The sequence below is a fragment of the Haliaeetus leucocephalus genome, unplaced genomic scaffold (assembly GCF_000737465.1).
Source record: "Haliaeetus leucocephalus isolate CR32 unplaced genomic scaffold, Haliaeetus_leucocephalus-4.0 Scaffold51, whole genome shotgun sequence".
Classification (NCBI taxonomy): Eukaryota; Metazoa; Chordata; class Aves; order Accipitriformes; family Accipitridae; genus Haliaeetus; species Haliaeetus leucocephalus.
In genome coordinates, this window is record NW_010972487.1 from 2,191,713 (window position 1) to 2,214,523 (window position 22,811).

At 36.4% G+C, this 22,811-nt stretch overlaps 1 protein-coding gene across 3 annotated transcripts in view; it reads right to left on the bottom strand.

The window, feature by feature from the left end:
• Window positions 1-1,537: 1,537 nt before the first annotated feature.
• MAEA (macrophage erythroblast attacher) overlaps window positions 1,538-22,811 on the bottom strand; it is a 53,951-nt gene continuing 32,677 nt past the window's right edge. For 2 of the 3 annotated variants that reach the window (XM_010577546.1, XM_010577539.1), the window contains exons 4-10: window positions 17,839-17,961; window positions 16,849-16,962; window positions 14,693-14,769; window positions 8,006-8,114; window positions 4,055-4,188; window positions 3,165-3,360; window positions 1,538-2,743 (exon numbers count right to left, since the gene is read on the bottom strand). In XM_010577546.1, coding sequence (XP_010575848.1) covers window positions 2,648-2,743; window positions 3,165-3,360; window positions 4,055-4,188; window positions 8,006-8,114; window positions 14,693-14,769; window positions 16,849-16,962; window positions 17,839-17,961 — 849 coding nt within the window. In that variant the 3' untranslated portion in view covers window positions 1,538-2,647. The remainder of the gene's footprint in view (window positions 2,744-3,164; window positions 3,361-4,054; window positions 4,189-8,005; window positions 8,115-14,692; window positions 14,770-16,848; window positions 16,963-17,838; window positions 17,962-22,811) is intronic. The other variant, XM_010577555.1, reaches the window with a different exon arrangement.

Below are 22,811 nucleotides of genomic sequence, written 5' to 3' on the forward strand. Positions count from 1 at the left end.
GCCAGAGCAAGTTTGAGAATGAAAGCCAGGCTATAGGCGCATGTCCTGGACACAGTCCACAGGGGTCAGCCAGGAGCCTACAACCGCCTGTATCAAATGGGTCTTGCTGTAGTCAAAATAGGTTGTTTGATTAGAGATTTCTAAAGCGAGCAATCATGGCCAACAAAACAGCTGAAGCTCCCCTAGGCTCCTTCCAGAGCACCTTCTTTAAAACATACCACATCAGGGACTCAGACCTCATGCTGGCACCTGGCCCTCTGAAATGTCACTTCCCATAAAGAGAGGCCCCCTCCTGTTGTAGGACAGCTGCTCTCCTCCCCTCCCTTCCCAAACTAGTTTTTTTGGGAGCATGGATTTCTCCACCACTCTGCTGAGGCCACAGAAGGCAAAAAGGGCTGAAATCTCAGGAAGCCACAGCTCTAAATAGTACTTAGAGAAGCAAAAGCAACAATTTCCATGCCCTATAATTGTTGTGCAGTCACCATGCATTTCCTCAGGGCTGATAAGAAATCTACCCCTTCCCCCCTGCTTTGGCCTTTTATGCATTTCTATAAGGTAGGGAAAAGCAAGGTTGCCATTTTCAAAGTTAACCGAGCCCTTCTGCTACGATGCTGTGAATAGTCTGCCAAAGAAAAACAGATGCTGTTCCACTTGGGTTTCAGCAACGCTGCTCCCCAGGGTGATGTCCTCCCCCTTTTGAGTTGATGATGCTTCAACTTTTACCCCAGGAGGAAGGAAGAAATCAGTTCCTGCTTAAACTGAGAGCCAATTACTCCAGTTACTGATGCAAGTTCGCTCATTATCTGCCTCGACCTACTCCTGGCACATTGCTTTTGTTCTAAGGAATGGCTAAATCTGCCACTTCAGAAAAAGCTGAGGGAAACAGGCCCTTCCAGCAGTAAGTACAGGAACACTGGTCTCTGCCAAGCTGGCAGCTCTGCAGTGTTCCAGATAGAGCCGTTCCAAAGCATCTGAACCTTTTCAGATGTACCTCACTAGAAATCCCACTGCATTTACAGTTTCAGAGTGGCTGATACAATACTTGGAGATCTGTGATCTCCGAGTATTGAACATGAATAGAAGGTGTAGTCCCTCCACTATTATTTGTTAGCATTCTTGAAAGCACTCGGTCACGCATCAAAAGCTCACACCTAGCATCTCCCACAAAATTTTATTAACAGAAAGTCTCTAGGACATTAGGTAGTCTTCTAAGAAGTGACAGAAAAAAATTGACAGGAATGTAGATTAGAGTGTACTTTCATATATGAAAAGTTTAAACAAAAAAAAAAAAGGTATTTGACTGAGATGCTCTGCTGTTGGAGCCTGAAGAACGACATTTATAGTTGTGGGGGGGTGGTGGGTTTTTTTGTTTTGTTGGTTTGTTTGTTTGTTTTTAATCTTACAGAACACTAGAAAACAACATTCTGAAGTGGCACTCCTTTCAAGAGAGACCCTTATAAAAGAGTTAATTATTTTACATTTAAATACAAAGCAGCTTTCTAATTTTATATAATCAAGAAATGGAAAACAATTTTTATTAACATGTTTTACATTTACAATCTTTTATTAGCTAATCAACATCAACATGCAAAAATAAGCGCTAAATACAAACCTCTACAATATGGTTTTGTTTAAACTACAATGGTTTAATTCTTCTGAAAAGTCATAAGGATGTGTTCTGTAGTTGTTAAAATTGAACTATTAGTTTCAGTAATGAATACTATTTAGACCCTAAAATTATGTAATCATCCTGCAAGGCATCTTCAGAAACTTCGCCCAACACTTAAGAATACCAGCTCATTTTCATGTGAGTACATTCTCAAAGCAAGAAATAAGGCAGTAGCACTAATGATTTCATATTGAACCCTATGCACATAACTAATAACTTTAGAAGGACTTTAACACTATGGTAGACTGGAAAAAGAACATTTAAACAAGCATTGGATTTTGCCTGAAATGTTCTCAGTTCCTCTTGATACTTATGCAACCTCCTTAAAATATTTGGGTTTGGAAAAAGACTTCATACTCCTTCAAACCAGTCCCTAGTTGATCCTCCAGAGAAGCCAGTCTTGTGTCAAAGACACCAATATCTTCCCATGGAAATAAGTTACATAGTTCACGTTCAGGATTACTTCACGAGAGGATCATAAAGAAGGCAAAGAGGAGATTAAAGGAGAACATATTGGTAGTACTGAAATCTTTGATAACGAAAGGGTCTTGGACAATTGTGAAAAAGAGGGAAGAAAAATGGATTTAATTTCAAATCTGTTGTAACTTTTCCCCCAGTGCAAGTGTCCATCTTTAAAGAAAGTTATCCTTTAGAAGATGAAAGTACTTTTGAGAAGAGTCCAATTTTTGACCTTATGTTACAAAACCTTAACAATCAAAATTTGTTTTTGTTTTTATTCAAGTACAAACTTAAGTCATAATTCCCCTCTTCTTCTTTTTTTTTTTTTTTTTTTTAAAGAGTGTTTATTGTTGCTCATTGATCTTTGGTCGCAAGAAACAATAATGCCACCGACAGGTCTGATCCCCAAGGTGGCAGGTTTTGCTTCTTTGCCACACATTAAGGCCCCCCCCTTTACAGGGTATGCCAATATACACTGCGTCAAAATTCCAGCGGCACTTCATCATGTGTTTTATGGACCTACATGATGTAGACTTTCTCAGCTTGTGAGAAGTTGAAGACTTCTTTGGTTCTTGGGCAAATTACTTTGTCATCTTGACGAATAGAAAGCAGAGACTGAAAAAGAATGAAATCAAAAGATAATATTCACAATAGTAACCCAAAGCATTATTTAACTGTTCATCAAATAACCTTTTTTTTATTAAAAAAAAATATTATAGTCTGAGGTCAAAATTTCTTCGCCCACAGAAGTTACTTATTTTACATTTTCGCTCTCCAGAGGGAAAGATTTCTAATGCCATTTGATTTCTTGTTATAAATTCATATATTCGATCAGACATTAGCTTCGTTGAAGACCAATTTAATCACATAAATATACAGTCCTTTAGAAATTACTGCAAGAAGTTACTTTTCTTCTGTTAATATAGAAGATACTTCTAGCTTTCCAACTGAGTTTATAAGCTGTTATTTTGATATAGAAAGTTATTATAACTACTGCTATTTTAGACTTCAGTAAGTCACCAATTTCAACACTTACATTGTATCCATAGACATATCCATTTGGTAACATCATAGGAGGATTATTTTCGTTCATTACATCCCCCGAAATCTTGCAGACTAGTCGGGAGTTGGCACAATGTGCCATAGGCAGAGGCTGAGCCAGCTTGTTCAGGGATTTGCTACACACAGGGCAGTCTGGGTTTTTTGAGCTCCCATCCTCTTTATAACACTGTCTGTTTAACAGCAAGTTAAGGAACAACCACCACAGAATGCAAAACCAATTAGTTAATGACATACACTGGAAAAAAGATAGTAAACTATGCAAATATAGCCTAGCTTATTAGAATGTACAGGACCATTTAATTCAAGTTTAAATGTGTACATACAAGAATCAAGCACTTCCTTTGTTTCAAGGAACAAGAGTGAGCAACAACTGTCTGGCACCCTCTACAGGTAAAGTTTCTGATGTAGAACACTTTAGTAGTGCCAGTCATTCTCTAAGACACCATAGTGTACAGCAAATCCAACTAAGTTTCAAAAGATGCAGGATATATTTGAATATTCACATAAAATCAGACAGGGTAAATTTGTGTGTAAGTGCTTAAAAAAATAATAATTCTGACCCAGCTCACTAACTTTTGCAGATATATTCACTAACTTAAGACACATGGAAAGACAGCCCAGTATGCAAAGACAATGCATATTTCACCTTAAAATTTTTTTTTTTTTTTTTTAACCATAATGCCATTTATTATAATTGCCCCTTAATTTAACAGGGAGACCCATTCATACTCCATTTAAACAATGCAGGAGCAAAAATATTCAAGTGTCACATTTCCTCTTTGAGCTCTGAAAAGCAGCCATAGAACAAAAAAAACCCCACAATGTTTTTTTGCACTCGACAGTAGTATCTGCGTTAAAGGATACGGTGTTTTTATAGCTGAAAGGCCTGCCTGGAGTGTTATAGTAAAAACAGAATTGTTTCCCAGCTGATGTAGTCTGTAGTTATCATATCTAAACTGTTGGATCAGCATTCTCCATCGAGCAGGGTCCAAGAGATCCTGTTAAAAACCAACACAACTATAAGTTGTTTTCAATCTAATTGTCCCCAGGGGGGGAAAAGCCTGGGAGTGGTAAATTCTGCAAAACTCACTAGACTGAATCCATCACAACATAAAAGTATACATGCTAATGCATAGTATGAATGTACTTGTTTAGAGAGTACCTTTTAACACTACTTTACTAGAAATATGATTTAAATCAAGTATTACTTAAAATTGCTGGCATAACAATATTCAGTCTCCCTCTGCCATCTACCAAATGTTCTAATTAAGGTATGTAAATCCTGGTAAGGCTATTTCTTGCATTTAGTTTTCTAGAACACCAGCCTACTTATGAAGCAACATTAGTATTGTGGAATGTTTACTCTATAGCCTCTGAACCATTTAACATCGAAAAGTCAGAAGCGTTTTTTACCTCAAGTCAGGCTAATTCTGCTGATAACTCTTTGTTTACAGAATTTTGTAAAAAGGTTTTAATTTGAAGAATTGGCACAACCCCAGATTAGAGAAAGCTTAGGTAAGCTATGCATTTAAGGACAAAGTTCTTTAATATATATTTTAATGCTGTGTGTTACCTAAAAAACAGGGAACAGTAGTTAAAGTAAGGATGTTTTTTTCGTGGAGGCAAGAACTAAACCCACAGGTCAAGGATATAGTGAACCCTAAAAATAATGCTGTGGAAGAGTCACATAAGAAGCGAAGACCCTTTGAAAATATACTTGTTACCTATACAGCCAAAGACCTAATCCTGTCTTCTGCTAGTACCCCTTTTCATTTGTCTCCATAACCTGCATTTGGGTCATGAGAAGTGACAATGTTTAGTTACCTTAGAAATAAGTTCATATTATGAACTGTGCATGCTACACTTTGAGGCAACTAGGAGAAACAATAACATATTTTAGTATATTGTTGAGTTTATAGAACAGGCATTTAAAGAAAATCAAAGACTTAGTGACAGACAATACACTGAGTAGCAGCATCCAATTCAAAACGTTATACCAAAATTACTAGGCAGTGATTTTACGATGATGTAGACACTAGTCTTTATGCTTTGCTCTGTATTACCGTAGCCCACTCTGCCTCTCCTCAGTTCCCTGTTCATTCAAGTCAAGACACTGGAGATGGAGGGACTGCAGCATTACTTTTTGTTGTAGCCTGTATCCTGGAATTCCCCCACCCCAAGAAGATCAGACTGGCCGGAGAACTTTTATCCAAATGATTTAATGGTACCATAGCACATTTTTCTTTTTAGTGTTCTATGAATAAATTTTTCATCATTACCCTAAAATTACATGTTAACAGAACTATGTTTCAGATATACTTGGGTAATACCTTGTAGAACTATAAGAGGCCAACATTTAAGGATGTGCTAAACTGGATTTGGCAGCAGTTGTTTGAGTAAGTGCAGAATTATTTCTCCATCTCTTCTCTCTAACTAAAGACTGACTACTTGTACATAACGCACTTCTCCCCACTGTTCAACTAGTTAATCTTAGCTGAGATTACGAAGTTGCATGTCTCCATGAACACAGACAAAAATCAGTGTTGGATTGGAGACAGGATCAACAGAGTTTTAATAGCTCCCATTAAACTGGGAACATCTTTGGATGAGGGAGGGAAGAGATGCAGCTCACGAACCAGTCCTGGTGTGTTTTTCTGACAAGCCTTTAGAAAGTGGAATTACACAGAAGCTGAAAAAGGGCACAAGCGTAAGTGACGGATTTCAAGAGATCCAAAAAAGCCACCAGGAATACTAAGACGAGAGAGAAAAGGAAAAAGTCTTGCAGCAGAAACAACTGGATCAACTGTGGGCCTATAGTTGAAGAGAAACAGCATGAAAGAAAGAATTCGTATGAGGAAGAGGCAGAAAGATTCAGAGGAAAATACACAGGTAAGGAAAGAATCCTGGACATCAGCAATATTTGTCTGACTTCTAAATGCTCCAAACCAGCAAGCAGAACTGAGGCAGAGAACCCATACAGATGGGGGTAAAAGCAAATACATACATGTATCTTGCCTTAACTAAAGCAAAACGCACCGTTTCTGCCACCAGACTGCATGTCTGTTTTCTCTATCACCTGCCCCATCTAAGGCCAGAATGTTCCCAGAGTTCCAGGATGAAACTTTTGTTCTAGCATTAAGACAATTCTTGAGAAGACTGAACAGAGACAGCCTACGACAGATACATAATAAAGAGATACACTACTACTCTATGATTAAGGGCCTAGGTGACGGGACACAAAGTAGCAGCTTACAAAGCATCCAGTTGGAATAATTCCAGCCACAGCACACAAGCTTGTTCAAAGGATATCAAAAAAGAAAATAGTTTGTTTTGCCACATTAAATATGTTTTCCTTAAAGTCCTAAAAGATAGGACACAAGCTGGAGAAAGTTCTATTCATTGGTTATAGAAGATGGTTCTTCCCTTGGATTAATAAAAATCAGTTGAGGACAGATATTATGATCTGGCAAACTTTCTCACAGATTTAAAAGTGATTTTACTTTAAGCCATTTTAAGAAGTCATTTATGCACAGAACTCTTGGTCAACATACTAAAGGTATCTCCAAACAAGTATGCACTCTATGATTCTGTTTATCTAGGTAATTATTAGAGGACCCAAAACATAACTTCAATAAACTAGAATGTTTTAAGTCAGATCCATAAAAAGTAGTAGGGAATTTGTTCCAACTGTATGGTTGTATGTGAAACAATACTAGCTTTTCTCCTTGCTCTCCCTCATTGAAACATTCTGTCCAAACTAGCCCTTAGAACATAATATAGGATTTTTATTTCCTGCCTATTTCTTTCTAACTACTAAGACAATGATAAGCTCTGTCTTACACCCAGTCTTCTAACACATCTATCATTTATACTCTTAACTCACATCAGATGTAGAATCCAAAGTACCAGGATCCCTTCTAGGGCTCCAGAATTAACAAAGAAATTCACATTAATTCTGTGGTTTGTTTGTTTGGGAGTGGTGGTGGTGTTTGTTTTGTTAAACCATTGATTTTATTATCAACTGTTTAAAAAACATATTTATATACTGGCATTGCCACAGTTGGCTTGGCATTTCACATGATTCTTGTCTTGCTTTGCCAGCTCAACTCTTGTCTACCTTCTGCCTCCCATGCCAAGTTAAAAAAAAAAAAAAAAAGTGAAGAGAATTAGCACATGACCACAGAACAAACTCAAAATCAGTAGAAACAGTACCTACTTATGAATTTTACTTGATTCAAATTTAGATGTAGGTATTACCACTAATATCTACATTGATTTGTATAATCCAAATAAATGAACACTTACTTTTAAGCATCAAAAATAATGCTTTCAGATCATTCAAATCATCTTTCCTTTCTTCATCCCAACCACAGCAAGAACAGTAATTTGAGAAGCAGAATTAAGGCCTGCTGCTAGTCTATTAAGGCCACAGCCTAGAATGTTGAACAAAACTTTTTTTTTTTTTCTTTTTTTTTCCCTTTGTACTTCCCCATCTTCTGTCTCTTGCTGTATATTTGCATATCATGCTTCCGGTCCTGCAGATCTTTAGTGCTGGGTTTGTGGCAAGCCCAGCTCAGTGTGAGTCTGCCTGTTACTGTTAAGATCCAACTGTAACAATACATATACTACCTGGATTAATGTACAGGCAAGGACTGGTTATTAAAATTAAGGGCTATTATAAACATGGATTTTAGAAAGTAAAATTAAAACAACATTTGATCTTCAGATTATCAATGCATTTTCTTGTAAGGAAAAAGAACTGCAACATGTATTTTATTATTCTGCTGTACCACTGAATTTCAAACAGAACGTTACCTTATAGGGGGAGATATGAGTGTCTGAAGGAAAGGCCAACATTCCCATCACTTGTCGAACCTCATCCAGCTGGCTTCCCTCAGCCTGACTGAAATGCTTTCTTGCATGTCTGAAATACAGAATTTATACCTTTGTAAGTTAGATAGCCTTGTTTCTAAATCAAATAAATTTACATAATTATGTTAGATTTCAGAGAAAAACTTCGGATTCTGCTCTCAATACATGAACTCCAAAAGGTGATGCATTTAAAGGGCTTGAAAAAATACATCCTGCAAATGTGAATGCAAGAATGACTAAGAATTAACAATTTTACACTGTAATTTCTTAGGAACCAGAACTTCTTACTGTAGCATGAAGTCTCACCTCACCTACATCTAGAATAACAGATCCATGATCATTAGAAGAAATGTCTCTGCTTGCGGAAACTAAATGTATCAGACCCCTTTGGCATACACTCGCAAGTAAGACAAATGCAGTCTGATCATCAGTTATTCCAAACAATTAAACATCAAGAGTGTTCAAATACCTACCTTGTTTATACTGATATTTGACAGAATGTTTACTTTTGAATAAATGTTTCAGGGGTTTTTTTTTTGTATAGGCTAGAAGGCAACATCACTTTCTGTGCAGGCTACAAGAAACTGCAGAGTAATGTAGTAGAAAACACCTTGTTAAGTGCAAGTGTTTTTGCCAGGGAAATAAAAAAAATTAAGTAGAACTTCAGTACAAGTTTTTGTACTTTAATGCATACTGATTATAAGAGATACACACAAGGCTGAAAACTTGGATATTTGAAAGAAGTGACAGAATTACCAGAAACATAAGTAAAAATAGAAACTTTAATATTTTTTAGGAAATTAATACTAAGAAACCAGAGAATTATTATCAGATTATAAGGAAATGCAACTACTTTAAAACCTTGTATGAAAGCCTCCACTACCTAGTCTTTCCAAGATCATAAATTTTCAAGTAAGAATTTAGGTGTGCAGGAAAACCCTCCAGTCTTTGAACTGGATGATTAGTTCTGCATTTCTGCTAAAAGCTCCTGTTTTCAGTGGTGCACAGATGTTGCATTGTAGACCAAGTACAGAATCAGCCCTATATTGAACTTCTGACATTGTGTAAGTGTAGAAAAGTCTTCCCTATGCCATATTTTCTCCACAGTTTGTATTATGGGGAAGGTAGCAAGTCATCTCCGAAGTACTCTGGTAAGTGTTTGCTCTTTTTAACTTTTAAAGAGTCTTGGTAAAATCTAGTTAAAGTTACAAACTACTTTCAGGAAGATACAGTATTTTCCAATTGCCTATTTAATGGGTTGAATTAAAAAAAACAAAACCAAAACACCAGCAAAAAACCCTAGAAAATTCCGCCCCAACCCCCCCCCCCCCCCCAATTCTGTGTTCCACTAACTATACTTAGGTCATCAATACCACGAGAACAGTCTCTTTAGCAGTGTTTCAGTACTCCTACTTCCTCTCCCACCCAAACCAGGAAGCAATGGAAGTTATGTAGGACAGACTGTTACCACACAACTTCCTGTCTTGGGTGAGCAATTCAGGAATGTAAATATTGTTCCCCAGGTGATTACTGTTATGAGAGCAGAAGTACAAAACCCATGACCTGAGAGAAGACTAGGCAGCCTGGACATACTGGAAGAAAGCTAAAAAAAAGTACTAGCGCAGAGCCACAGATGAAGCAACAGCTATTTAAAAGAAAGCTTAGGCAAAGCAAAAAATTGAGACCTACTAGTTAAGCTAAATTACTGTCTGTGCACGCATAAAGGAGAAGAGAAAAAAAATCCTCTTAAAAGAACTGATCACTGTGCACTTTGTGTTCTGTGATGTTAAAACAGAAGTGGTACTTCAGTTTTGCCCCAGCCTCGTTAGTATTGTGGTCCTACTCCCCATCAGGCCTTGACAATTTGCTCTTACAGACAGCATTTCAACAATACACGCCCCTTGCTTAGAGGAAGACCCTGAGCTGCAACAGGCAAATACTGGCCACGTTTACTGTATGTGTTCAAGAAGAGCTAGAATTAACACTTCAGTTTGTGTATGTACGATATATAACTGCTGTGTGTGCACTAGCCATTCTAAGGAGAAGTGCTCAGCGATCCAACGCTTCCATCATTTGCAATTACTGAACGTGCTGGGATGTGGTGGCCATTCTGGGTTCAGCTAGAAGGAATTAGGTTTTCTAAAGTGACCTTCTGTTAGTCTTCATCTCCTGACTTTCCCTTCTGCCTGTGCCCCTTAAGAAAACAAGAAAGTTTTCCCACAAAGCCTGCCATGCTAATGTCTGAACTTCATCCTCTGAGTGTCAACACAGAGAAATTAAATTGAAGCAAGATCTCCTTTAAAAGAGAAGCAAATTAGTTAAGTCGTAGCATTCTAAAGTCTTTTTTAGATTGGGAAGCAAGAAACAGTACTATGTCAGTACTCAATGCACAACATTTAAATGGCATCTTATTTGCCCTCATGCCATTATTCACCCTTTCCCTTTTCTTTCAGTTATTTCCATCTTTGTGCAAACGTTATGCTCTTGGAGGTATATATGAACCTCACAATGCTTATTTGCAACGTTTTTACCACCATTAGCACACACTAGTCAGTATAGCTACAACAGAGGGCTAAGTCTTTTTTTTTTTAATTTTTTTTTTTTATATCATGACTAGTGGACCATCACTGAAACTATTAACTAAATTCTTGTGACAGATCAGAGTAATAGGTAGAAAATTTTGGTTTTTCAAATCCCAGAACAATTCTGTAAACTCTGTGGGGACAAAGTCCATCATCTTTTGTTTGCAATAGCTGTTCCTCTAGCCCACACAGGTACAGCAGATATACTGTACTTGACAAATCCATGAATGAAAAGATATGTATGAAGACTTGAAGATTTACATTTTGCTGTCCACTAAGGGTACATTAAGTTGTTAAAAAAAGTATAAGCTATACAGTGTGTATGCAGATATCTACATATGCCTGAATATAAGAATGAACATATTTATCAGGAAGTAGTAATTAACTGAATACAAACATAAGGTGTTATCAAGAAAGGACTTGTTCTTTCTGCTCAGTCTTTCTGACCAACGCCTGAATGCCTTTATCTCAGAGACCATGATGACTACTAGCAAAATTTATACTCAAAGTGCTCAAAAATTTTATTATTATTTTTCGATGCCTGTTCAACCCCATCCCCTCCCCACCCTGTAATAAAAATAAAGGAACAAACTGTGTTTATTCACCCTTATAGGAGAGAAGTTTACTAAAATGAATAGACTGTGACCACTTTCTCCTAACTGCCATCATCAGCTATTTTTATTTACTCCTTTTGTCCTTTATATCCCAAGAACAAGAAGTGCACAGAGTGTTTTGCTAAGCTTTTAGCTAAGAACTCTGTATCTCTAGCATCCCACAACAGCAAAGTAGCAGAATGCTCAGATTTCCCAGAATGAAATTAGTGAGAGCCCCAAAAGTGTGAAATTAGTGTCATCGGTCATTGTTACTGTAATGGTATGAGCTTCAAAAAAAAACCACATCAACCTAAAGAGACTGTGGGAGTTAAAGGCCAATGATACTAGGCAAAAAACTTTGTGATGTACTTAAGAGATTTACTCTTTGTATTCAAGAAAGTTTTTGTACATTCTTGAAACTTACACTTTCAAAACTACTCTGCTAAGCTACCTTCAAGGAAGGTCCGTTTGTACTCATAGTCTAAAAAGCTACAGAAATCCAAACACTTAATAAGATGTATAATTTTAAAGCTCACATCAATTTTAACCTAAAAGCAATATGTCACTTTAGAGGTTCTCAGCAGGCAGTAAGCAAAGCTTTCAAACTTATTTAAACACCAGCTGCGTTTCAACAAAATGTCAGTTCTCCGAGTTCCACTCATACAGGAAACTACTTGGTAAACAGCCTCTTTCTCTGCTTTCTAATGGATGCCTGACCTATTTATTGCACCACGGACACAATACTGAAAGAATCCTGCTGCAGGCACTTAACAGAGGCAAGCTAATAAAAACACAAGTTGCAACGGTCTGCTAGAAGCAATGAGATTTATGCTACACCTTCCCAAAATATATTTCCTTATTCATTACATGTTTATTTTGAAGCAAAGTAGAATGAAATGGTGAAAATTAATATTTTTAAGCCACATTATTTAAGGACGGCATTGAGATGTTGAACTCCGAATATACAAAATTATCAAAAGTCACCAGTTAAAAAGGAGTGAATTAAGATATAGAAGGACTTCTGTAGCTCCTTTCCATTTTACAAGAAGTTATGAAGTTAAAACAGCATTGTTATGACTGGCAAGTTATAATTGCTGAGTATAAAATATATGTCAACCCTGAATTTCAATCAGTATATGGAATATACATGCTTCACCCCTAACAACATTCAGTGTGGATGCCTATTTGCAATGTAGATAGGAGCTGTAAGTTTTAAACCTCAGAGGCTATGAGAGTACACGTTATTCCATGCCAAGAGTGCTGGGTCCTTTTGAGGCTTGACAACTTGCAAATTTTACCAGTTCTGATGCGGAAAAAGGATCAGAGGAAAACAAATATCCAGTAACAACAATAAAATACAGAATGACCTTATCTACTTTGTCCCAGTTCTCAGCCTATCTCCTTCTTTCAGCTCTACGCCTGCCCTCTGTTTTCCAAGCTACATAAGGAAACTGCTGCTCAAATAAAATAGTTTTTAGAGCATGGACTACTCATTGTTAAGATGCATGACTGTACATTTGGCAAAGAAGCACACTTAGCAGACAATAAAGCTAAAGTCACAAAGGCACAGTATTCGTTGGATATAAAGAACACCATGGGCTTCTGAAAACAGATAATGTAGTTGAGTCTCTTTCATCCTTTACGTAAGTACCTGACAATTCCTTAGGATTTGAGAACTCTATCAAAGGATAAGTGCACATATCTAAATGCTAGCATGTAGGTTGGGGGTTTTTTTGGTTTTTTGTTTGTTTTTTTTTTTTTAAATTATTAACATTAAAATTAGCTGGAGTTTATCAGATCGTACATTTGCATTGGCTGGGGCCAACACAACAATGATTTAGGTGCAAGTAGGGCAAAGTAGGAATGATATGAGTTAGCTCAAAGCAAGCAACACATTTGAATGAAGTTAGAAATAACAACTGCAAATAACTAAAACTTAAGGTAACTTTGGGGGTGGTGTTAGTATTACACTGGCCTCTCCACATACTTGTACTACCTTTTCTTTTACTCTTGTTTTTAACCAAGTCTTTCTCACCCATTCTACTCAAGAAAAGTTACATGGTTTTCCCTGCAGGAGAATTTCTACATCTAAAACTTGGGAATGCGCTAGAATGCTTTCAGTCTGTGCTTATGTTATGATATTTTGTGTGTTTTCTATAGCTCTGTGCTCCTCTGACCAAAAAGCAGCTTTGCCACAAACACAAGCCTCCTGCTGATTTTAATTTCTGGAGCAGCTAGTATGGTTTTAAAGGCAGTATGACTTGCAACTTCTTTAACATAAAACTTGTCAGAAATGTTAAGTGGCAACAGTGTTATCACCAGAATGTATCAGCAAAGCTTCAAGTCTGGCCATAAATGTTGTCATCTCTCCCTAAGGTTTAAATATTCTTAGAGAACAGAGCCTGCTGTGAGCTGCTCTCTCCCTCGTCCATGTGTAAGCTTCAGTAGCTCTGCCACCTGTATCATACTTTGTGGTGCTGGCAAGATCACTGCTTATCAGAATTATCAACCAACATTTTATAGTCCCAGTATTGAAATTCCACTCATTTCAGCCGAACTGGTTTCCTGTGTTATCCTGGAACCTTAAATATGCGTTATCCAACACCTTAAATCAAATCAGGACCACTAACTAAAAAATGTAAATTGCTTCATGTGCTGATATTATAAGTAGTGCCAGAAAGACTGTCTTGTGGTTGAAGTCAGGCAGTGATTAGGTTTGACTGTATTTCTGTTACTGATTCACACCACCTTGGACAGTGTTGCTTTCTTCTCAAAGTAGTCCCCACTGAACTAGTTCAAAACAGATGAAAATGGATATTGAGTTGGTTTCTTCATCTGGGGCCAGGGGAAGGGAGTGGGGGTAACACCACATAGCTCATTCTCACATACATGGCAATACAAAACTCCTAATTATGCATTCAATAGAAAAGGTGAACCTGGCCTAAAGCATAACTTGTAAAACAAAAAGCTTAACGAAGATAGTAAAGCAGAAGAGAATTCAGTAAAAATTGACACGTTAAGCTTTAGATAGGTGTTTCATTAACCTTTTAGTACTTTTTGTGATTAAAACTCCAATAAATTCCTATGAGAAGCTAGCTGTACCTCTTGAAAATTAGTTAAGCGTAAATATGTTCGTTACATTATATGCCACCAGAAAATACAACTGTTTTATAAAACAGATTAATTTAATTTTCTAAACCTTGATTTTGAGGAGTAAGAAGATGCAGAATTTCAGTGACAACATTAAGTTTTTAAAAAGGTGCAGCTGTGGAATGATGCCTTGCCTTTAAAAAAAAAATTAAACCCCAGCTTAAATCCGAAGACTGATCACAACACTAGCAAGATCCTTTACAACAGTGAGGCATCTGGGTGTTGCAATAATAGTCACATGTTTCTAATGGAGCATAATACCAGCTTATTAAGAAAATTGTTTGGTAAGCATCCTAATTTCATACCTCACAGCATCCAGTCTCTTGTTCTGTCGAATGAGTTCAATGAACTCCTGAATCCTTAGGCTGAACTCCAGACAGCTCTGAGATTAAAGACAAGACAAGGTCTTAGTTGGTGCCAAAACTGCACTGCACAGTATGTTAAGTACTATGTATGCACAACAAAAAAAGAGTGTTAATAACATGCAACCTTGTTTGCTTGCTTTTAGGCATTCATGCAAAAAAAAGTTGAAATGCTGACTTTATGGACAAGACATCAACACAGAATTCCCTAAAAGCAAACAAAACCCTCCTCTTCTTGCCTCCTTCAAAACTTCATTATTTAGCAGGGATGAACTTTTTCCTAATGACTGAAAGCATTGTTACCTGAGATGCAAGTGAGAGTAACAGCTGGTTTCTTTGTGCTTTCTTACAATTTAAAGTAGTAAATTTAACAGAAGTTTTGTGCTATGTGATAATTTAGACAAGAGAGGTCTACCCAGAAGACTGCAAGGAAGAAACAAGTCTTTGAACACTATTTTGAAAGTCTTTTCAGTATTAACAAAAAACAGCACAGAGTTTAAGTTGCTGCAATCCCCTCCCTCCCTCCCTCCCTTTCTTCAAACTTCTATCCCACTCTTCTTGTCAAACATCTAAAAGCCATGCTGGAAACAACTCTCAAACAAGAAAACCAAGTGGCATTTACCTGTTTTTGGAAAAAGGTAAAATTTGAAGCCTAATGAAGTTGACAGTGTCCCTTTAAATCAAATTCCATCACCAGTTCACAAAATCTATAAAAAAACTTTGAATATGTGGAATTAAAAAGAAAAAGATTCTTCCCCCATAAAAGAACAAGTCACTATGCTTCTTTACAGGGACACAGTCAACTGTTTTATTACCTTAACAATTACCTTATGAAAAAAAACCTGAAGCCCTCTGAATCTTGAAAAGAACTGTATTCCTTGAGTTACTCTGTTCCATTTGGAAAATGTTTGTTTTTTTTTTTTTCTTCCTCACGCTTCTAATGAATAGCTGCCTTTTGTTTATTGTCCATCAGCACAGTAATATCAAAATTCCTCAGTGACTTCAGTAGGAATTTGAGCAACTCCAAATTTGTATCAGTTAACTGCCTGGGGTGACTAATGCATACATTGCAACAATTGCTTATTTTAAGATTTGAAATAAGCCATTTCAACATAAAAATGATGCATTCTGTCATATGTTAAAATATACTCATTTAAGGAATAGCAAATAAATTATTTTCCAACTATGCATTTTTCTGTACTCAAGCCCATGTTTAGCAGAGAATAAAAATTTCTCCTCTACTTTATTTGAAAATTTCAAATAGGACTATTTTGCACAAACCCCTCAGATTTTTAGCTAAGTTCGTTTCTACTAAAAAATTGATCAAGCTTTTTAATTGTTAACGATACTAAATCCTAGGGCTTAATATTTCATGAAAATCTTTCAACAGCAAAAAACCCACATCCCAAAACAATCTTCAGAGTTTCTGTTTTGTTTTTATGATTCTCCAAGTAAGCTGCAAGCCAATGGCTGTATGGGTTCTGTGGACAAGTGTAATTAGAAGAAAAGAGTCCTAGAGAATCAGATGATGCATACATTTCAACTTTGTGTATCTCCACACAATTCCACAGTAGCTATTCACAAGAGTTTAGATAGCTCATATCTGCAAAGACCATAGGGCTATGTGCTTTCCCGGGGCCAACATCCAGTTTAATTTTTAGGTTAGGCTTGCATTAAATTAAGGTGGTGGCTGGGATTTTAGAACATTAACACTGATGAGTAGCTAAGCAACCAGAAACAGAAGAAATGTTTATTTGTGTTTCAAAAAGAAGCATAGTGATTTCTCTTCTTCCAACTCTGATCTCTCACAGCCTTAGCTTTGGTTTTTGTGTTTTAGGGTTTTTTTGTGTGTTGGGTTTTTTTGTTAAAGAAATAAAGAGAAAAAAAAAAAAAAGAGTAGGGCTTGCAGAAATAGATTTTGTTGTTGTTGTTGTTTTCCAAAAAGAGGGATGGGGAAGATTTTTCCTTATTTATTGCTTGTTGAAGATTGGTGATGAAAGAGTAAGACGTTCAGATTTTATTTCTTATATTACTTAGCATATTAAGATTACGCAGGGGGGATTTTTTAGCAGTATAATTATGCAACAGTGTTTACATACCAATTCTGGTTTTCCTTTAATGGTTTCCATAACAAGATCATCATTTTCTTTAGAGTAATCACTGGCCGATTTACTTTTGCGTCCCATCTTCGGTTCATTCTCATTTTGGCGCCCCTGAGTGACAGAGAACGTCACTCTTTGCTTATCATTAAGTGCACTCAAACATTTTTGGTTAAAGAAAGCGCTTAGTTTAAAAAATAAGACACAAACATCTTTGAGGGAGGCAGGGATTTTGGTTAATATCAGTTAAAAACAGATTTCTGCAAGCCCTATAAAAGATTACAGCGTGTTTTGAAATGCAAAATTTAAGAGACAAGGAAATTTAAACCAAGTGCATAGGAACAAGTATACAGCATGTTCAGGTCATGGTATTCAATAGCTAGAAAAAGACTTACTGTGTTTATTACTTGATTAGACTCAGCTTTTATTAAAAAAAAATTTCAACAGTAGCTTCTCACAGAAAGTTAGTTCTTTGCTCAAGTTTTATTATATACAACAATTAAAAAATACTAAGGCAAAAATCTGTATGTAATTTCTCTCAGTGTTAAGTCTGAGGACATAGGTTTACCAATTAATCTCACTCTTAAGATATCTTCATATATAAACTGAGTTATATTCTCAGCAGGATGCAAAGAGTTATAAATGTAAGTTCACATGCATGAAAACACTACATACTTCTACATTTAGATGTCTGTAAATCACACTAAAACCAACTGAATATTATTATTTTATTTGAGTGTAATTTGTTGAGACAACATTTGCATCTATAAGATGACCTATCACTCAGTTCCAGGTTTGGCATTTGTGTCAGCTAGTTTAGCTCCAACTACCTATGCCTTCTTAAAAGAAGAGTTTTGTACTTACTGTCCTTACTTTTATACAAGGCCTCATTCAAGACCTGTAATTTAAACCAAATTGACCACATCAAATATCCAAGTAGTTTAGAAACCCAAAAATTAAGGAAAACGTGACCACGTTACATTTTCATACCTTCATTTTTCTGAGCCTGGATTTGTTATCATGACACCAAGCCAAACAAGTCATAGTCTCTTGTCTTTCCAATGACTCTTCCACTTCTTTAGCAGTCAAAAACATCTCAATATTTACCAAGTCCTTCAAAAACAAACAGGAAAACAGGTCTTGTTAAATTTTACTGATATTTTACACAGCAATGCATTCGTCAACAGAGCTGGACTAGAGATTAAAAAAAAGGCTCTAGAACAGAGACCTTTGGTTTTTAGGACAGCACTTAACAAAAAAGACATTACAGTATATTTTAAAGACTGCATTTCCATGCACTGAGATATTCTGATAGTGAGATAGTGACAATATTTTTCTGAGTCTACTTATACAACAGAACTAGGAAAAAAGAAAAAGAGTAAAGATTAAACCTAGGAGCTTTGCCCAGGAAGTGACAAGATCCCATGATCACTTCAGTGCAGTTCACACTTCTAGGAGTATTTAGTTTCCTTACAGCTTGACCTACTATATCAATTGGACCATGAGAATGCCATAACATTTGCTAAAAGTAAGGCAGAAGAGAATCTAAATCTACTTCACCTAGCCATCTGTAACTATTGAGTTTTAAGCAAAGTCCTACAATGGTCCAAGGTCTCCAATACATTTTCTCTCACTTGCTTAAAGTTGTAAGATCCAGACCTTCGATTGCTTACAATACTACTTTCTACAACATCCGACACTGAGGTGATAAAACAAATATCTATAATACTATAATTATAATACTATATTAAAAACAGTTAGGCAACAGGAGGGTTGCAAGATTCCTCAAGTACTTATTACAAACAGATGTTTTCGAAGAAAAAGGAGCAATCTACTATCAAATTTGCCTGGGGCAAACCTGTAATACGCCTATGCTACTTTGTAATTACCAGCAACTTCACACATTCATACCAACCAAGGCAAACACGACTGAATACAATTTAAGATCTAGTAGGGTATCAAATAATTTCTTTTTTTCCATGTATTTCTGCTGAAAAAAAAGGCTTGGGTAGATGTTCCCAAATGATATAAAGTGGATCCATTTTGAACTGGCAGCACCAGAAGTTATTTCAGAGCTGCATAAATACATTATGCTGTGACAGTTCATACCTTGTTGAAGAAAATACACTGTGGGAAACCATAATTCACTACACAAACAGAAATCCAGTACTAACTTATTTGATTAATATGCACTCTAATTTTGAACAAGTTCATTTTTATGTAGACTTCACAGCAAAATGCTGAAAATTATGCAACTGAAATGCTGAATATCACAAATATTACAGTAGCTCTAGTGAACAAAACCACTCTGAGAAATAGATGGCATTTTCAGCTGTTAGAACAGCTGAATATACTTAGTCTTAGAATTTATACCTCCCCAAGACAAAGATAAAAAATAGAAGTAGCATCAGGCATATCACATTCACATCTTGCATTGCATTAGCCAATTTTTCCTTATAAATACAAGAAGTCTAATACTATTGGAAAAATGGACCAGATCATGTTAGGTTTGTCAGAATGCTTATTTACAAAAATGCAAACAGGCCACATGTATTTCTAAAGCGCAGCACAAGTTGCAGCTTTTACTAAAGCTTTCTCTCATGACTGGAACACAAGCTTAAAACCAAAATATTAAGGATAGTTGACATGCAACTGCATTTTATAGATTGTATAAACACAGCAACAAAACCATTATACCATCAAAAGAATAAAGGGCCTCATGCAGCTCTAGTGGTATCAAATCCAGGTAAATCAGACTGAGGTCAGAGCTAAAGCAGTTACAAGTTTATAGAACCAAATTAAGATTGGACTTTGACTCCTGCCATCCCCTTAAGGATAAAAAAATGTATTTTATCAACATGTTGGCAAATGGACTGAAAGAATTTCAACCTATTCCACAAATGGAATTTATTTACTTATTTTTTAAGTTTTCCTACAAGAACATGAGAGTAATCTTCCTTTTTGGTAGTCCAAAGTTTTTCTGATGATATTCTCAAGTGGAAAGAACAACTGCATTATTGCCCTGTGTGTGATAACATGACCACAAAAAACCTCTTGCCCATGTAACTCATTTGTATAAGTTATTTGACAAGTAATGCAACCACATTCATTATCTTGCTTGCATATTTTTCCTCATTGCTGCTGAATGGAAAGACCATTCAATTTGAGTTAAAAATAATAACATCTCCATATATCTCCTTAAGCTTATTTGAGCTATGCGCCCTCTTAATGAACAGCATTTGCTTTTACACCAGATTAAAACAAAAGCATTTTCTTCTACATTAAAAAAGGACTAGATATGCTAGGCAGACAACAAATCACTGGTTTCAACTCATTTGTTAGCTTTTTATAGTTTAAGCCTCATCACACAAAAAAAAAATTTCTAAAGCAGCATAAGGGCAGCATTTGTTTAAAGTCAATGAGCTGGTGAGAGAATCCCAACTATATGCATTTCTCAATCAGGTGTTAGTATAGCAACCCTCAACTATGAGCAAGAAGATGGTAGTAGCTGCAGAGGCAGACAAAACTCTTAAATAAAAAGAGAATTCCTACGTTCCTTTTGCAAATTTAAAATAAAAAAGGTTCTATTTGGTACAGAAATGCTAATTAGATTTGCGGTTGCCAAAAGAAGTCAAAGCTTGGCAGCCATCTCTATTAAATAGACAGTATGTATCCAGAAAACAGAGAACATTTTTAATTAAAAGAGTTTCTTTCAGAACTAACAATCACATTTAAATTGCACCAATAAATAGGATTTTCTTCTCTGCTGACTAGATAGAAAGTAAGGGAACAATATAAAAAAAGCATTAAGAAATCCATCTGTAGGGAAAGAAATAGCTTTTGCATTTGATAAAAAGTAGTTAGAAGTCATAATCATGCAGATTGATAGAAGAAAAATACTAAGACACAGTTAGGCAATAAACCTTTAAAAAACCCACACATGCTCATGTCACCCAAGTTTTCTTAATCTGATCATGCTTTCCTGTCTTCCTTTTTTGGTGGTGCCTACTCTTGATGGCTCTCCATGGTATATTTCATTAGCCAGGACTAAGGAAATAGAAGAAAGGAGTATCAGAGGATTATTTGGCTTTATCAAAACCAGCACAGCTCTTCTACACAGGCCAGTACTGGGGAAGTACTTGTCTGCCACATTGTGTATGGATGGGAACCGGTTAACCGTGTTGGCAGTTGTGAGAAGTATCTCATGTCCATCAGAAAAATCCTCCTAAGACCCCAATCCTGAATAGTCTTCTGAAGGCTTTCTGCAATTCAGAGTTGCATAGGCTGTAGACAATACAGAAACATTGTCTTTCTCAGTTCCCAAACCAGCACTGAGATTTAGCATGCTATTACAAAAGAAGTATCTTATATAATTTGTTTACACATAAAATTGAGTGAAAGTAAATATGCAGTTTTAGAGAAATATTGCCACCAGTTTTGCAGGTAGAGAAAAAGCTGAAGCAAGAAATCTGTTGCCACACCCCCCCGCAACTGACACAGCATTTAGCATCACAGCAAACGATTTCTGACTTGTATATAAATTAAAAAGCAATTCTAAAGTCTTTAATTACCATCTTTTGCAACACCGTAAGGTCTTCCTTCATTTCACAATTTCAGTCTTCACATTGTAAAAGTGATTGCAATACTTTAGTTCCAGTGCTGTAGAAGTATAGGAGAACCCTGCACACAGATTATTTCAGTATTGTTATCAAACCATAACTCTTCGCACAGACTTTCCAGCCTCCTGTGCATCACCATGATAATTTTGCCTAAATTACCTTGCCTTAACTTGCTTACAAATGCAGAATACCTGACATTGGGTAAGAAGACTGATTAACATCAAACTTTCATTTAGTTAGGCTTCTACAGTTGTACTGAAAAATAGTTTCAAATGGCTCAAGGAGAAGAATTCTGTCCGTAAGTATTACTGACAACTATCCAAACACTAGAGAGGGGGAACACAGCATAAGCATTCTTCTTCCTTCCAGTACAAGCAAGAAAGTACCACCTAGATTCTATCATTTCTGCTTAAAAAACTATTGGACTAAAGTGAACTAACCTTCCTTTCTATTCAGCAGTCACTAACCAGGTATCAGAAGGGTAGCTATTAAAGCACTGGATGAACTTTATCATAAAAAGACTATTTTGTTCCATTACAACAGTGCAAACTTTAGAGAAAAACATGTATTATTAGAGAAAACTGCACATGAAGGCTGAAGACACTTAAGTGAAATCAGAAAGACTTACTTAAACAAAGAATACATCTATCCATCACTCTGTGCTCTGCCTGATTTACATATAAATAGCTTTTAAAATATCACCACGTCTTTTTAAGCTGCAAGTGCCTCCAGGGAGGGAGGCTACCAACCCTATGATTCTGCACAGAACTACAATTATTAAGATATAAAATACTATGGAGAACAAGGATTCCTTTATGATGATTATTGCTACATATGTACTCCTGGCCAACATAAAAGCTATATCCCTGTATGGTATTTCCATTTTCTGAGATGGGTTCTTATTAAGAACATCCCAAGCATGTATATGCACATCCCCTCCTTTGAACAGCTTTTGGACTCTCTGGTCAGTGTGAGCAGGAGTTGACAGGGGCCAAATTCTCTGGGGACCTCTCTCCTTGCCAGGTTGCTCTCCTTAGCAGTGTCTCGTTTTCAGGAGACTCCAGCACCTGCCCTCGCTGGAGGGAAAGGTTGCAGCAAACACGTACTGTTGTCAGATACCAAGGAGTCAACACTGGAAAGATCTGTTGAAGTTTTTCTCCACAGAGGGGCCATTCAGAATATACCTTACATCAGCTATAGGACAAACCTGCAGGAAGACACACTCCATGAGTTCTAGAAGTCATGGAATAACTGCTTTGTAATGAAAAATGATCACTACTTTAAACAGTAATTTCAGACACCAAAACTAAGAAGAAAACAAAAATGGGTCCAGAATTTCATAAA